At 44.5% G+C, this 15,939-nt stretch overlaps 1 protein-coding gene across 7 annotated transcripts in view; it reads left to right on the top strand.

Moving 5' to 3' along the window:
* DISC1 (DISC1 scaffold protein) overlaps positions 1–15,939 on the top strand; it is a 354,242-nt gene that overhangs the window by 257,986 nt on the left and 80,317 nt on the right. The window contains exon 10 of one of the 7 annotated variants that reach the window (XM_077894507.1): positions 6,051–6,185. The exons of the other annotated variants lie outside the window; for them this stretch is intronic. Within the exon in view, the coding sequence (XP_077750633.1) occupies positions 6,051–6,184 (134 nt within the window). The 3' untranslated portion in view covers position 6,185. The remainder of the gene's footprint in view (positions 1–6,050; positions 6,186–15,939) is intronic. 7 annotated transcript variants of the gene reach the window in all.

Genomic DNA, 15,939 nt, shown 5'->3' with positions numbered 1-15,939 from the left:
AACTTTTTCTGTAAGATCAGGAATAAGACGTGCAGTGCCTAATCTCATCACTCCTATTGAAAATAGTACTGGAAGTTCTGGCAAGAGCAATCAGATAAGAAAAAGAAAAAGGCATTAGAATTGAAAAAGAAGATGTAAAATTGTCTCTATTTACAGATGACATGATTTTATGTACAAAATACTTTAAAGACTCAACTAAAACACTGTTTAGAGCTAATCAATGAATTTAGTCAAGTTGCAGAATACAAAATTAACGTATAAAAATCAGTAGCATTTCTATACACTAGCAATGAATTTTCTGAAAACAAGATAAAAAACTGATCTCATTTACAATGCAGTAATGCAATAAAAAGCTTAGGTAATTAAGGAGGTAATCTCTACTCTGAGAACTATGAGAGATGTTGATGAAAGAAATCAGAGAAGATCTAAATAAATGGAAAAACATCCTGTGTTTATGGACTGGAAGAATTAATATTGCTAATATGTCAATACAACTAAAAGCCACTGTAGATTCAATGCAATTCTATCAAGATCCCAATGGCATTTTTATATAAGTTAAAAAAAAGAATCTTATAATTTATGTGGAACCTCAAAAGACCCTGAATAGCTAAAGAAATCCTGAGAAAGAAGAACAGATCAGGAGACATCACAATACCTGATTTTAAGCTATGCTATAAAATTATAGTAATTAAAACAGTATGGTACAGGCATAAAAACAGATAACTGGATAATGGAATACAATAGAGAGCCCAGAAATAAATCCAAACTTTATGTCAACTAATATTTGACACGACAGCCAAGAATATTCCATGGGGGAAAAGACAGTTTCTTCAATAAATGGTGCCAGGAAAACTGTCTATTCACATATAAAAGAATGAAACTTGACCTCTATCTTACCCCACTCCTAAAAATTAACTCAACCTGAGTTAAAGACTTACGTGTAAGACCTGACACCACGAAACTCCTAGAAGAAAATGTAGGCATAACACTCCTTGACACAGGTTTTGGTAATGATTTTTAGGAAACCACACTTAAAGCACCAGCAACAAAATTAAAAATAAACAAGTGGAATTACATCAAACTAAAAGGCTTACGCACACACACAAAAAAATCAACAAAATGAAAACTCACAATACAGGATGGGGAAAAATATTTGCAAATCACATATCTGATAAGGTGTTAATATCCAAAATATATGAAGATGTCATAAAATTCAGTAGCAGAAAGCAAATAATCCAACATAAAAATGGATGAAGGCCCCAAGAAGACATTTTTCCAAAGAAAACATATGAATGACCAGCAGGTACATGAAAAAATGCCCAATGCCATTGCTAGTCATTAGGGAAATGCATATTAAAACTACAGTGAGATATCACCTCATGCCTTGTTAGAATGGCCATATCAAAAAGACAAGGGATCACAAATTCTGGTGAGGATGTGGAGAAAAGAGAATCCTCATGCACTGCTGCTGGGAATGCAAACTGGTGCAGCCACTGTGGAAAACAGCATGGAGGTTCCTCAAAAAATTAAAAATAACAATACCATATGATCCAGTAACTCTGCTCCTGGGAATACATCCAAAAGAAATGAAAACACTAACTTGAAAAGATATTTGTACCCTCACCCTTGTGTTCATGGCAGTTTATTTACAATAGTCAATTACAATTGAAACAACCTAATGGTCCAGCAATGGATGAATAAATAAAGAAATTATTTCACTTCACACAGGGGATTATTATTCAGCCATAAAAAATGAAGAAATTCTACCATTTGTGACAACATGGTCAGACCTTGAGGGCATTATGCTAAATGAAGTAAATCAGATGGAGAAAGACAAATACTGTGTAATTTCACTGTATATGGAATCTAATTTTAAAAAATGACCTTAAACTCATAGAAAAAGAGATAAGGTTTGTGGTTACCGGAGGCAAGGGCGGGGGGGAGGGGCGGAGATTGAAGGGAGATTGAAGGAAGAATGATTAAAGGTACAAACTCCGAGTTATAAGATAAATAAGCAGTAGGGCTCTGATGTATGTGCACCTTGATGACTGTAGTTCACACTACTGTGTGATACATAGTAAACTTAAGAGGTAGATCCTAATAGTTCTCATAACAAGGAGAATTTTTTCTTTTTAAAAAATTGTATCTATAGGAGATGATTGTTAACCCATTGTGATCGTTATTTTACAATGTATGTAAATCAAATCATCATGCTATATGCCTTACACATACACAGTGGTGTATATCAATTGTTTCTTAATAAAACTGGAAGAGAAGAAAAACCAAAAGTAATAATATGTGAAATGGAAGGGAATGTCCCTGTGCCACCCCAACAGCTCTATCATGGTGATGGTGAAACTAATGATGATAGCAAAAGCAGGAAAAGATAAAAGTTAAGAGTTCTTGAGTACCCCTTATTTCCTTGATTCCTTATGACCACCTTATAAGGGAAGTACAAGTATTGTCCCAGGTGTCAGATGAGGAAATGATGTGTAGAGACATTAATTAGCTTGCCCAAGTAGACGGTACTGCTGCATTGCAGAGCTAACCCAGGTTAGCCTGAATCCACAGGCTTACTCATGACCACTTATCCTCTACTATCTTTCAATTATAAGAAGAGCTTTGGGTTCTTGCTTTCAAAGCAAAAACAATAAGTAGCTATAGTAATGCTCCTAAAAACAATCCTGCACAAAATAAATCATCCAGCCATTTATTGCCACCTCTCAAACATTTCTGGGTCTGTTGTTTTGATTATGGCACACCAGCTCCACCTCATTCTTATACCTAGTTTTGTGATATTTCCTGGTATCTCTGATTTTCATAAAGTAATTCATGAATGTCCAGAAAAAAATATTGTATCTCGTTTTCACCTGGCTTCCTTTAAAATTAAATATATTTGATCAGGCATATTACTGATGGGTGCTATTGGCTGAATGTTTGTGTCCCTCTAAAATTCTTAATGTTAAATTCTAATGCTTGACATGATGGTTCTTATTGAGAGGAGTTTAGGTCATGAGTGTGGGGCCCTCATACATGGTATTGGTAACTTTATAAAAGAGACCCCAGAGAAGTCTCTTGCCCTTTCCACCATGTTGAGGACACAGTGAAAAGAACAGGAAGTAGACTCTCACCAGACACCCAACCTGGTAGCACCTTGCTCTTAGACTTCCCAGCCTCCAGAACGGTGAGAAACAAATTTCTGTTGTTTATGAACATTCTGACTATGATATTTTTGTTACAGTGGCCTAAACAAACTAAGACAGTGGGGAAGACATAGTGTCATAAATTAAGTAGGGATATAGTTGCAACACAAAAGCTTGGGACAGAATCCAGCAGTTCCCCCAATGGCCACCCTCCTTGGCCCAGTCTCCTACCCTCTCCAAATCTGAGTGAATGTGGGTGACTGAGAGCCTCCCATGGGATGTGCACCACTTGGAAGAGCCACCCCATATCCCCCTGTAGGCTCCCCAGCCCAGGCCCCACCATGCTCCAGTGGTTGGCAATGACACTGGATGAGGAGGCAAAATGTAGGAAGCCAAGGTCAACCTGCCTTGTCAACCTTCAACATGGCTGAGATTCCTCCCATGATACCTCTGGAAGGAGAGATGGAGAAAAGAGACAGTAAAGCAAATGGGAGGAGAGAGAAAGGAGGAGCAACTGTGTGTGGCAGTAGCTGTGAGGGCCACCCAGCATCAGTTAGGTACACTCTCTGGTCTGAGGACACCATTTCTGTCTCAGTCCTCTTCCTTTCCTTGGCCCAACCTGTAATCCTACCTTGCTTGCTCAAGGAGCAAAATAAACTACTTTTAAAATATGGTGGAAGCCTAGCCACGCAGCATTCTGTTTTATGGCAATGGGTTTCAGTGTTAGGTATGCCTATCGCCTGCAGGCCATGCTGGTGGAGACAGGGTCTTCTTATCTTTGTGATTGGGCCCAGTACACTTACCATGTCTGTGCTGAGTTTTAGTGGGCACCACATAGCACAGATAGATGAAAGAAAAAGGGAAAGATTTCTGAGAATAATTACCGGGAATACAAATCCTAGTAGAAATATTAGAGTATAAGATAAAAATTTTGATCTTAGTGTTGATTTTTTTTTAAATGCACATTGCTTTCAGCTTTAAGATGTGCATTTTATGTATTGTTACCCAATTAGATGAAAAGCAGCTAAATCTGTCATTATGTGAATGATCTGTTTGATGAAATTACAGAAAATGTGTAGTCCCTTATTTTGATCAGATACATTGTTCAATTTCATAATTGAAGCTTGACTTCCATTTCTGAGCAGGTGATCTCCTCCATTTGAAGTGCAGAGCTTACTCGGAGATGTGCTGCTTTCACTGGAGTTGATTTAGAGAGAGGTTTGGTGAAACTCGAGGAAGGGGTTTATCTTGGAGTCTCCTGTTCTTGTTTGAACAGCCTGCAGGGATTAACTTGTGGTTGGGTCTGAGCCAGAGAGATAAATGACATAGCCCTTGTGTGCTCACATTCAGAGGGAGCTCTTGCCAAAATGGGACAAGGAAGGATTGTGTTAAAGAGAGTTCAGGACATCTTAATACAACAGGATGATCCAGTCTGTTCTCTGGACTTTATGGGGAGTGCTGAGCCGAGCCTCGGGGACCGTTGGTTTAGTATGCAAGTGGCATCTACAAGGGGAAGCCATGCCACTTGGGAACAATGCTGGGTGGGCCTCCCCCCCTTTGTAACACAATTTTTTTTTTTTTTTAACAGCCTCATGAACACAAAGGAAATAAATCCACACAAGGAAAGGGGAAACACTAAATTTTATTAAAGTGGTTCTCAAAATTCAGGTCCTGAATTTCTAAAGCAGGAAAGTTTAGATGAAGGTTGGGAATGTCTCACAAATGCACATATTGTTCTTCACACGCAATATAGCATTGCTCAGCAGTAGCTGATTTCAGAGAACATAATGAGTTTAAAGCCTTTTTGAGGAGAGTCATGAAAACACCTTTCAAACAACTTGCATCCCCCTATAGTCCCGGTGTTTACTGGGCAGTCGTAGAAAGCCAGTTCAGATAGTAGAGGAATTTTTCCTAATGTAGGGATTGGGTTCTAAAGGTGAAGTTTAAGGTAAAAATCAAGCATGTTTAAAATTGCCCTTGGAAATCTCTTAAGTTGCCCATAAAATGCAGTATGTTAGGTTATACATATATATGTGTGTGTGTGTGTGTATGGGTCATATATAAATGTGTGTGTGTGTGTGTGTGTGTATATATATATATGAGTATTCACTAATTTGAGTATGTAGAAGTGTACAATGCACAGCATTTAATAGAATAATATATAACAATAATATAATACACAGTGAAGTATTATTTTACAGTATTGTGTAAATAGTCACGTAGACCACCCCTAGTTGCAGGTATGGAAGTTACGAGTATCACGAGTATCACCTGGGGCTCCCAGCCCAGCCCTGCTCTGCTCCACTTCCTCCGCATGAACTAACTGCTTTCACCCCCCTGCCTGTGTTCCCTTGGAGAGCTACTCGCTCTGTCCAGGAGTCCAGTGACCCATTCCTGGGCCCCACAGGACCAAATGTGACTATGTGGGGTCGGCCTTGTCCCTCTGTACCCCCTCCCACCGTGCTGTGGGCAGCAGTGAGATGACAGCATTGCATTTTTCATTTTCAGGGACTTTTCTCCTGTTTTCATTGGTGGGAGGCAGATGACAGAAAGACTTGCACAATGCAAATGGTGCAGTTGAGAAAACTCCAGGGCCTGGAATCACACGCAGGCTGACAAAACCTGTCTCAAAAAATTCGGCAGCTGTGCGTGTACCAGGGACGGAGGCCATGCGCCTTTATGTCTCTGGATCTCCACACCTGTCGCTGAGAACAAGCCAACAGGAGTTCCACCCACATTATCTTCTGATATTTAAACAAAATGAATCTATTCTAATAATCCCTTAAGACCAACTCCCTGTTAAAACCTAATGGGATTCTGAGGTAGTGCCAGGGCCTGCCTGATGGTATCTGTACAATCAAAAACACAGTCTAGCCTTCCCATTGTTTTCTTTTTCCTTTTGGTCAGAGGGGTCACCGCCCAACACACATATTTATAACGTGGCCTGTGATAAGGAGAGGCTGCTCACTTATCTCGAGGTGGATGACAGAAAAAGTGTCGGGAAGAAGATACCACGATCCCTCAACTGCACAGCAACATGAGGTGAAAATTACCCTTTAATCCAAAGCCTCACAGGTTCTGACTTCCATTAAACCCGAACCCCCATTTTATTATAGACATGAGCCAGGGGGATCCCTGGGTGGCGCAGCGGTTTGGCGCCTGCCTTTGGCTCAGGGTGCGATCCTGGAGACCCGGGATCGAATCCCACGTCGGGCTCCCGGTGCATGGAGCCTGCTTCTCCCTCTGCCTGTGTCTCTGCCTCTCTCTCTCTCTGTGACTATCGTAAATAAATAAAAATTAAAAAAAAAAAAAAAAGACATCAGCCAGTTATATATGACTCACTGGGAAAGTGCATTTTATGATCTTGTCAGAAGAAATGGTTTCACTGGGATCATTTTAAGCCAATAATTTTATACCTACCTCCTCCTAAATATCTAGGACATTAACTTATTAACCGTTTTAGTGTCAAGCCTAATGCATTTTAAATACTTAAAACAAATACCAGGAAACTATGGGGATTGCAGAATGGATTTTCTGTTGGCATTTAGTGCTTCCACATATCAGGGGGATCACTGTCTGCAGATTTGCGGCGAAGGGGCTCCATTCTCTGCCTCTTCCACACATGAAGCTCTCCTTGCTGACAGCCAGCAAGGAAATGGGGACCTGAAGTCTCGCAGATCTGGATTCTACTAACAACCTTGATTTCATCCTGTGAGGCTCTGAGCAAAGAACCAGCTGAGCCATGATGTGCTACTTTCTACCTGCAGAACTGTGAGATAATACATTTCTGTTGTTTTCAGCTGCTAAGTTCGTAGCAATTTGTTGCACCAGCCATAGGAAATGAATACATCCATCCTGAATGGTCTATCTACTCTCACAGCTTCAACTCACCATGTAAAGGACAACGAATCCCTGTTCACCTTGCTGAATTCCATCCCATCAGGACAACCTTCTGCTGGGCAGCTCTACCTGGATATCTTAAAGACATGTCCAACCCTACCTATTAGAAAGTGAACTAATTTTCTTCCTTCCTAAATCTTGTCTTCCTCTGGTGTTCTCCATTGCCGATCCACCAACCCAGAGACCTGGCTTTATGCTGTATTCCTTCTCTGTAACTGCTTGTGTGGCCTCACCTCCATTGGGTCTTTGTTGAACTGTCACCATCTCAAGGAAGGCTCCCCTGATCATCCTGTTTATTTTTTATTTATTTTTATTTTTTATTTTTTTGATCATCCTGTTTAAGATGGCAGCCCTCCCCTGATACACACATTGTCTTTTTCTTTTTTTTTTTTTAAGATTATTTGAGAGAGAGAAAAAGTGCGGGGAGGGGCAGAGGGAGAGGGAGAGAGTCCCAAGCCGACTCCGTGCTGAGTGTGGAGCCCGACACGGGGCTCAATCTCACAACACCTGAGATCACGCCCTGAGCCAAATCCAAGAGTCGAACGCCTAGCCGACAGTGATGCCCAGGCGCCCCCACATTGTCTTTTTATACTTATCGACATCTGCTGTATTATACTCACTTCTTTGCTTTTCTCTCTCCCCACTTGGAATGTAGGCTCCATGTCTGTTTTTTTTTTTTTTTTAACTTCACAATAATCCTATTTTTTCATTTCTCAAAAGCTATGATCATACATATGCCACAGCAAGGTTTTTAAGAATTTCCTTCCTTTTTTCTTAAATTTAAATTCAATTTGCCAACATACAGTATAACACCCAGTGCTCATCCCATCAAGTGCCCTCCTAGTGCCTGTCACCCAGTTACCCCATCCCCCCACCCACCTCCACTTCCGAAACCCTTTGTCTGTTTTATTGTATTCATTCTATTTAACAAGCAGTAACACAGTAGTTCCCAAAAAAGTTCAGGCACCGCTGAGCAGTTGTACAAATACCCACTTATTTAATACTCTTGTTTCCACTGTTGTATTGCTAGCTTCTAGACTAGTGCCCAGCCCATAATAGTTGTTTGATATGTAGTTGCTGAGTGAATGAATGAATGAATTCAACCCAAAGCTAATTCCTGTTAATTGTATTTCCCTACTGTCTTTATTTTTTAATTGTTTTTTAAATATTTTATTTATTCATGAGAGACACACAGTGAGGCAGAGACACAGGCAGAGGGAGAAGCAGGCTTCCTGCGGGGAGTCCAGTGTGGGACTCCATCCCAGGACCCCGGGATCATGACCTGAGGCCAAGGCAGACACTCAACCACTGAGCCACCCAGGGGTCCTCCCCTACTGTCTTTTAGATCAACCCACTTTGTCCATCCCACGAACGTGTTCTGAATCCAGTCCTCCTGCATCATAGCAGCAGTGTTGAAGAGATCCTCTCACCTGCGGTCCTCTGCCCTACAGCCAACCCATTCTGCAGTGTAGCTGCAGGGAAATTGTTCTCATGGACATAACACACTCATCTGTCGAACCCCAAAAGGCTCCCCTTTGTAGGAGGAAACCCACATTCCCACAGGGACCTATGAGGCCTCCCTTGACTTCCCTCTGCTTCCTCTCTCCATCCTTGTTTCTCCCCATGCCCCTTACTGCCCCCCTTCCCCCACCTTCCTCCCACGTTAATCTTCAGCCAGCCTGAACGTTTAGTTTCCCAAGTGTGTCCTTTCTCCCTTTACTTCCGAACCGGTACAGGAGTTCCTTGCCCCTGGTCTCTCTGCCTTGCTACCTGCCCTGTTCCTTGCACAGCACTTGGATTTCAGCTATGTTCTTCTCCCGCATGTCTCCTCCCTGAACCCCACTGGTCTCTCCGCTGTGGGAAGCGCCTGTCTTTGTGCTCACTAGCTGTTCTGTCTTGGCCTCTCCTCTTCCCTCCCACAGTGTGGTAAAGACCTCTTTACCCCTGCCATTCCCTCGCTAGTTCACCACGTTGCTGAGGCCATGGGCTGGATCACCGGCTGGCACCAAGCAGGGGCTCAGCGCATACCCACCAAACCAGTGCATTGGCTTCCTGGGGCTTCGTGAACCCAGGCCAGGCGATCTCACCAGCCAAAGGGGCACTTGCTCTGCCAGTATTGATTTGCAGGCACAATTATATGTGTAAATGCATTTTCACTGTTCTGCCTTAGGACCCAATTTTTGAAAATTAGATTTTAAATGTCCCATCCTCCTCACTTACATCTCATGCTTCTAGACATTTAGCGCATAATTTAAAATGAAAGGCATAGAAAATTGGACTCATTTAGTTTACTCTACTTGAAATCCATGTTAGGCTATTTTTAAATTCTCATGGATCTTGTGCTCTTTAGGGTGTGTTTGAGAGGGAAGGAGGGAGGGAGGGAGAGAGGGAGGGAGAGCAAAAGGGAGGGAGGAAGGAAGGAAGGGAGGAAAGAAGGAAGGAGGAAGGAAGGAAGGAAGGAAGGAAGGAAGGAAGGAAGGAAGGAAGGAAGGAAGGAAGACACTTGTAAGCTATTAAGAGATGCCCCATGTTATTATTGTACTTTGTTTTAATACACTCTCTTCACATTAGCATTACCCCAAATACAATTTCCAAAGTCAAAGACTAAAAATGAGATTCAGCCTCAACATTTGCTGCATTTCATTCTCAATTGCATGAGGGGCAGCTTGCACTGTGAATCACAGTGGGAGTTTCAACATTCTTCTGCTTTCCAGCCAACGCGTTCTTCTGTCTCTGCCATGCCCACTGCAGACGGCAGGTGGGAGCTGATTAAGATGCTGGCATTAGCAGTGGGTACAGACCCCCTGACTTACATATCCTGCTCTCCTAGGCACCTATGAGAACAGGTGGGCTGGCTTAGGCACTCTCTTCACCCACAGTCCTGAATTCCCATTCTCACATTAGAAGTTGGCCCACAAAACCTTGTGCTCTCACGTGCATTCCTATATGAAGCTGCTCTGTAGCCGTAGGCTGTGAGCTGGAGAGCCCTTGCAGGGGGTAGTGCTGAGTGTTCATGCTGAAGTTGAGTCTATACGGCACCAGTGACCCCTGATGTCTCATACTCGGCCCACAGCTGACCCTCACTCTCCCCAGGGGTGCCGGAATGCCCCCCGCCTGTGCTCATAGTCAGGATGTTTCCCCACATGCCATTCTCTGCTGTATGAAGCAATAGCAAGACTCAGCAGCAACGCCAGGGAAGCAAAATAAGATGCACGTTGTAACAGAGCTAATAGATAATCTAACAAATGCATAGGGGAACGCACTGTGGGGTGCTGTATTCCTGAAACCTAAAGAGAGGGACAGAGAAATAAAAACAGATAAAAACCACCACCACCACTACCACCACCAGGTAAATGAGCTCATAGATAGAATAAATACCAGATGTTGTAAGGCCCATGAAGGCAACAATCAAGGATCAGAGAGAAAATAACTGGGATGGAAAGCAGCCAGTGACCAAGGGGGAAGCGCCCTCTAAGGAGTCAACATTTGAGCTGAAGCTTAAGGATAAGAAAACAGCTTCTGCCCGGGGAGCAGGGGAGGAGGGCCAGGCAGAGGGCGGGGAAAGAGTCTAGTGTGGAGAGGTTGAGGCCAGGCCAGGGTGCCAGGGGGTGAGGTGTGGGTGAGGAGATAGGAGACTGACTGTGCCCCACCTGCAGGGTTTGTGGAAAGGTCTAGATTTGTTTCCAAGGTCAAAGGGAAGCCAGCACAGGGTGTTAAGCAAGGTTTCGTGGCCTTTCTCTCGTAAGAAGGGCCATCGTAGAAAGGTTGGTGAATCTCAGGTTCTTTCCCTTCTGGGGGCTCAACTGAGTGGCCCTGGCAAAGACAGAACTAATAGTTTCCAGAGTTCTGCGGCCAGCCTTCCCTGAGTAGAAATAGAAAATACAACGGCCAGATGTGCCAAGCCTCAGTTCAGGGCACCATGTCAGACCCTCAGAAGCGCAGGCTGGGCACTCTCGGCCCTACCACCCCTCGTGATGAGCACCCAACAAGGCCTGCATCCCTGATACCTGTTCCAGCAAGGAGCCACCTGGGAGCCTCCTACCACACATCATTGCCTGGTCTGTGGAAGTTCAAGGATTATGTTCCCTGGCAGTTTTTTTGATAAGGCTGAAATTCAGCTCTTTCATAATGTTGTATTCATTGCTGATAAGGCTTGTCTCTTTCTTTTCCCTTGTCCATTATAGAATTAGTGGCACATGTTGGTGAGAGCAGACTCATCACTACTATATGTGAGGCTGGGGCAGAGATACAGCACAAGGCACATATACTGTGTATCTGATTATAAATCTGTCTGGTAAGTGGCTGAATGTAGCATGTTCTATTGTCCTAAGTTGAGAGTTTCCAGTATAGGTTTTATAATTAATCAGGTATGGTCAGGCCAACGATTGCTCTTGAAAAGAGAGTTTGTAGGTCACAGGTCCCAAGGGGAGGCACAGGCCACACCATGGAGGTCACATGGGGAAGTGCCAGGCTCAGTCAGGAGGCAGAGGGATTGAGGGGAAAATGTAGTCAAGAGCCTTTATCGTGAGGGAAGGGACAGGTGCGGCAGGGCATGCAGGCTGAGGACTGGCTGGTTTGAATAATTTCAGGGCAGGGCTCTGGGGCACAGGGATGTCCCTGGTTGTCTGGTACCAGGCCCTGGGGGACAAGGTCACACCACCCCTCAAGATGAGCACCCAACAAGACCTGCATCCCCGATGCCTGTCCCAGTAGGGTGATCCTGGACTGAAGAGTTTGGGAAGATGAGTCATTTCAGGCAGAAGCAAGAGGCTTCATTCAGGCTGTTTTCCTCTGAGATTTTATATCGTATGGTCGTTCCCACCTGGCACATGTTTGTCCTGAGGAAGCAGGGATGCAAACTATTCATGTTTTTCCTCTGTTAGTTTTTCCAACATCCTGGCTTTATGACTCATGCCAGCATGGGCTGTGTGTTGAAGGGGAGGAGAGGCATGCTGCTTACACCTGGCCTCTCAGAAGACTTGGTCCACGGCAGCAGGTGCCTGGTCATGTGTGGCTTGGTCATGGGGCCATGTGGAGGTGACAGCAAGTGCATAGATATGGGCACTGCGTGTGTGTGTGTGTGTGTGTGTGTGTGTGTGTTTGTGATGGGGGTTGTCACTAGAAGGAAGGAATCTTACAGCCAGTTAAACTCATACTTTTTTTAAAAAAAGATTTTATTTATTTATTTGAGACAGAGAGAGAGAGAGAGAGAGAGAGAGAATGAGCAGAGGTGGGGAAGGGCAGAAGGAGAGGGAGAAGCAGACTCCCCACTGAGCAGAGAGCCCCATTGCGGGTTTCAATTCCAGGATCCTGAGATCAGGAGCTGAGTTGAAGACAGACGCTTAACTGACTGAGCCACCCAGGTGCTCCTAAACTCATACTTTTGTGAAATTGTCCCTACATGGAAAATTGTTCCCATCTGATTGGTGCCTCAGTGTGACCCATCTGGCTTTTTCCCCACTTCTGTGTAAGGCTTGAGAAAATACATCAACAAGAAAGCTATAGGTAAGATCTTAGATAGGTAGGATCTTAGGGATTTTGTCTTCTTAGGAGTGTCTTCTTGATATGTCTGCATCTACCTCCTCCTTTTAGCACTTGAGCACAGTGGGGGGAGGGTGGGGACACTGTGCACTGCATCCTGTGGGCTGTGTGCTATTGTCTTACCTTGGAGGGAGGTCATGTCTGCTGCTTGATAAAGGCATGCCCTTCGTTCGGAGCCTTGAATGGAACCAAACCCTGGGTTGTTCACCCCAAGTTGAAGGATCATTTGGCAGTGGTGGCTGCTAGCTGGCCTTTGTGCAGGAAAAAAAAAAAGCCAGTTCACTTTTAGACGTTGTCACAGCTTTTAAGGGCTCAGGATTGTCTGTGTAGTCCCCATGTAATCCAGGTTCATTGGGGAGTTGCCCTGTTCAAGTGCCCACCAAGTAGCATGAGAAGCCGGGTGAGCAGGAGGTTGATGCCTCTTTGTTGCAGGAGGCGTGGTTGAAGACTGGGTGTTTAAAGATGGGAGTTCTGCACCCTTCCCTCTTTATTTCATTCCATACCTCTCCCTCTCATCTCCTGTGTGCTGTTTTGTTTATAATGGAACTGAGGCGTATCCGTAGATTCATCTCCTTCTCAGTTCACAGGTCCTCTTTTTCAGGGAGCCCACGTGGCCCTGCCTGTCCCTTCACCCTGGGTTGCATTTGTGTCTCTCCTGCACCCTCCAGGGAGTCATTCTCTGATGACCTCAGGCACTTGGCATCCTGATAATCTGTTGTGATTTCCATCTCCTTATCAGGCTGTCAATCCCCTGAGAACAGAAACTCTCTGGTCTCTACTCCTTCCCCAGTGGCTGGCATAATACCTGGCCTATAGCTTGTGTCACAGGACCTACCGGGCACCTCCTCTGAGCCCAGGATTGCGCTGGGCGCTAAGGGTTCAAAGAAGATACAATTTGAGCAGAGAGATCAGCCATGTCCCACATAAACTTGATGGCTATAGGAAGGTGTGAAAGATCTGCAGAAGCCCAGAAGGAGTGAGAGGCACCATGGGAAGAGGGGGCGCAGGGCAAGAAAGCAGGATCTTATAGCCCAGAGAGCGTCTTGGTGGGTAGGAAGGCAGAAAACATTTGAAGAGGATATTCCAGGCAGAGGAAACAGAGCAGAGGGGTGACCCTCAGGCATCAGAAATGACACTGCATTGACTCAAGTCACCATGGTGGACATGGGGATGGGTTGGGCAGTGGGGTGGTGGGCCCAGGGCCTTGAGAGCTAATCTGTGTCAGCTTCATCTTCAAACTGGGACCCAATTGTAGCTGCAGGCAGCCCCCAGCCATTTGTCTGCATGGCACCGGAGAATGAGGATCCTCTTCAATTTGTGCACATTTGAAAACTCTGGAGCAAGGAGCCAGTTGGTTCATATGAGTGTCTCCTCTACCCAGGAAAGACTCAGCCAAGAAGCCAGTGGGTGCTAGGTTATGCTGGCAAGGGGTTGGGTTGAGGATGATTAGCACCTCAAAACGGAGGGGTGTTGGGCAGATAATCCCTCTGCTGGAGGTGGTGAACATGGGTTGATAAGCTATGGGACTGATAAGCAGAGCTGTTGGTGATGTTAAAATCTTTCCCTCTGTATCCCTAGCACTACCTTGCCCAAATCTGCTGGGTGCAAGGAGCAAGGCCATTAACTGAGCTGCCTGCTTAGTTACTTCCCAAGATAGCTCAGAGGGGCACATCCAACATGGAGAATCCATGAAGTTGGGGATCTGATTGGCTTCAGATAGTTAGTTGCTGTTCCTTGCCCTGGAGCACACTCTGAGTTGTCCTGCCAGCATTCCAGGATCTCTCTTGCAGGGGCAATAACTCAGGTCAGACCTCGGGTGTTCTTGTGTCCAATATAGAGATGCCAGTTTCAAATCTTTCACAGTTAAGGGAAAAGTAAATTCTTCCCTTCTGTGAAATATAGAATGCCTTCAGTGAAATTCGTCAGTTATGTTTCATGACAATTGGGCAGCAGGATTATGTATTTGAGAACACATAGACTTTGTTATAAAACTGAACTGGGTCTGAGTTTTTTATTTACTCCTTGAATGAACTTCCGTCAGCCTCAGTCTTCTTATCCTCAAAAGGATTTGGGGAGTTATTGTAAATAGATAATGCACCCACATGGATGCATCATGCTGGCACCTCATGAGCTCACTTTCCTTCGCTTAAGAAGATCAAATGTGGATTTGGGCTTTTTTTTTAAAACACATATTGTTTAAGAAAATAGTATTCCATTTTAAAAACCAAGCCCCACATTCCATTCCTTAGTCTGTCTGTCAAAGAGAAGAGAAGTAAATCATGTGTGTATCTGTGGGTGTGGTGTGCATGTTTGAGGGGAGTAAGGAGAAAGAAGTAAAGAATAAAGTGTATATTCTCAAATGTACACTACCAGGCAATGTAAATAAATAGACATTTTAAGCAATTTTTAAAATATTGTAAATGGATCTCCAGGTCACAACTCTTTCAATTATTTTTTTTTAAGATTTATTTATTTATTTGAGAGAGAGAGAGCCTATGTGCATGTGCAGGCGTGGGGGGAGGGGCAGATAGAGGAGGAGACAAGCACACTCCCCGCTGAGCGGGGAGCTGATGCAGGCTCAGTCTCATGACCCTGAGACCAGGCCTGAGCCGAAACCAAGGATTTGATGCTCAAACGACTGAGCCACACAGGTGCCCCTCAAGTCTTTTAAGTTATATGGGATCCCTGGGTGGCGCAGCGGTTTGGTGCCTGCCTTCGGTCCAGGGCGCGATCCTGGAGACCCAGGATCGAATCCCACGTCGGGCTCCCGGTGCATGGAGCCTGCTTCTCCCTCTGCCTGTGTCTCTGCCTCTCTCTCTCTCTGTGACTATCATTAAAAAAAAAAAAAAAAAAAGTTATATGCGGCTAGAAAGCAAGAAGTCGAACCTGAGCCTGCTACTGTCTTGCAGGGAGAGTTGGGAGAGGGAGCTTGTCTTTCCATTTGGTAGAAACATTTGGCTGGTGAGGACATGCACGCCGGGGCTGCGGTGTGAGGCTGCTCGGGATTAGCGTTAGTTTTTTTTCTGACCTGCTTTCCATACCATGCATACTTGGTTTTTCTTCTTGTCATTGAATTGTGCTGATTTATTAGGCTGTGTGCTTCAAGGGCACCGGGAGATTGCATGTAGGCGCAGGTCTGAACTGGGAAAGTGAGAATTACTGTATCAGATGATACCCAATTAACTCGGGACAAGCACAGCAGGTGAAATTGGAACTCTGGGCTTTTATCTTTTATGGACTGGAATCACTCACTATATATTAAACATTTTTAAACCTAGTAGAGCTTACCTACTCGTTTCTCCTTCCTTCCTACCTGCCCACCATCTCTTCCCACCCAACCAGGCGTGGTTTCTAC

This window comes from Canis aureus, chromosome 4 (genome assembly GCF_053574225.1).
Source record: "Canis aureus isolate CA01 chromosome 4, VMU_Caureus_v.1.0, whole genome shotgun sequence".
In the NCBI taxonomy this organism is placed as follows: Eukaryota; Metazoa; Chordata; class Mammalia; order Carnivora; family Canidae; genus Canis; species Canis aureus.
Note: the sequence above shows the minus strand (reverse complement) of the source record. Positions and strands in the feature narration are given on the sequence as shown.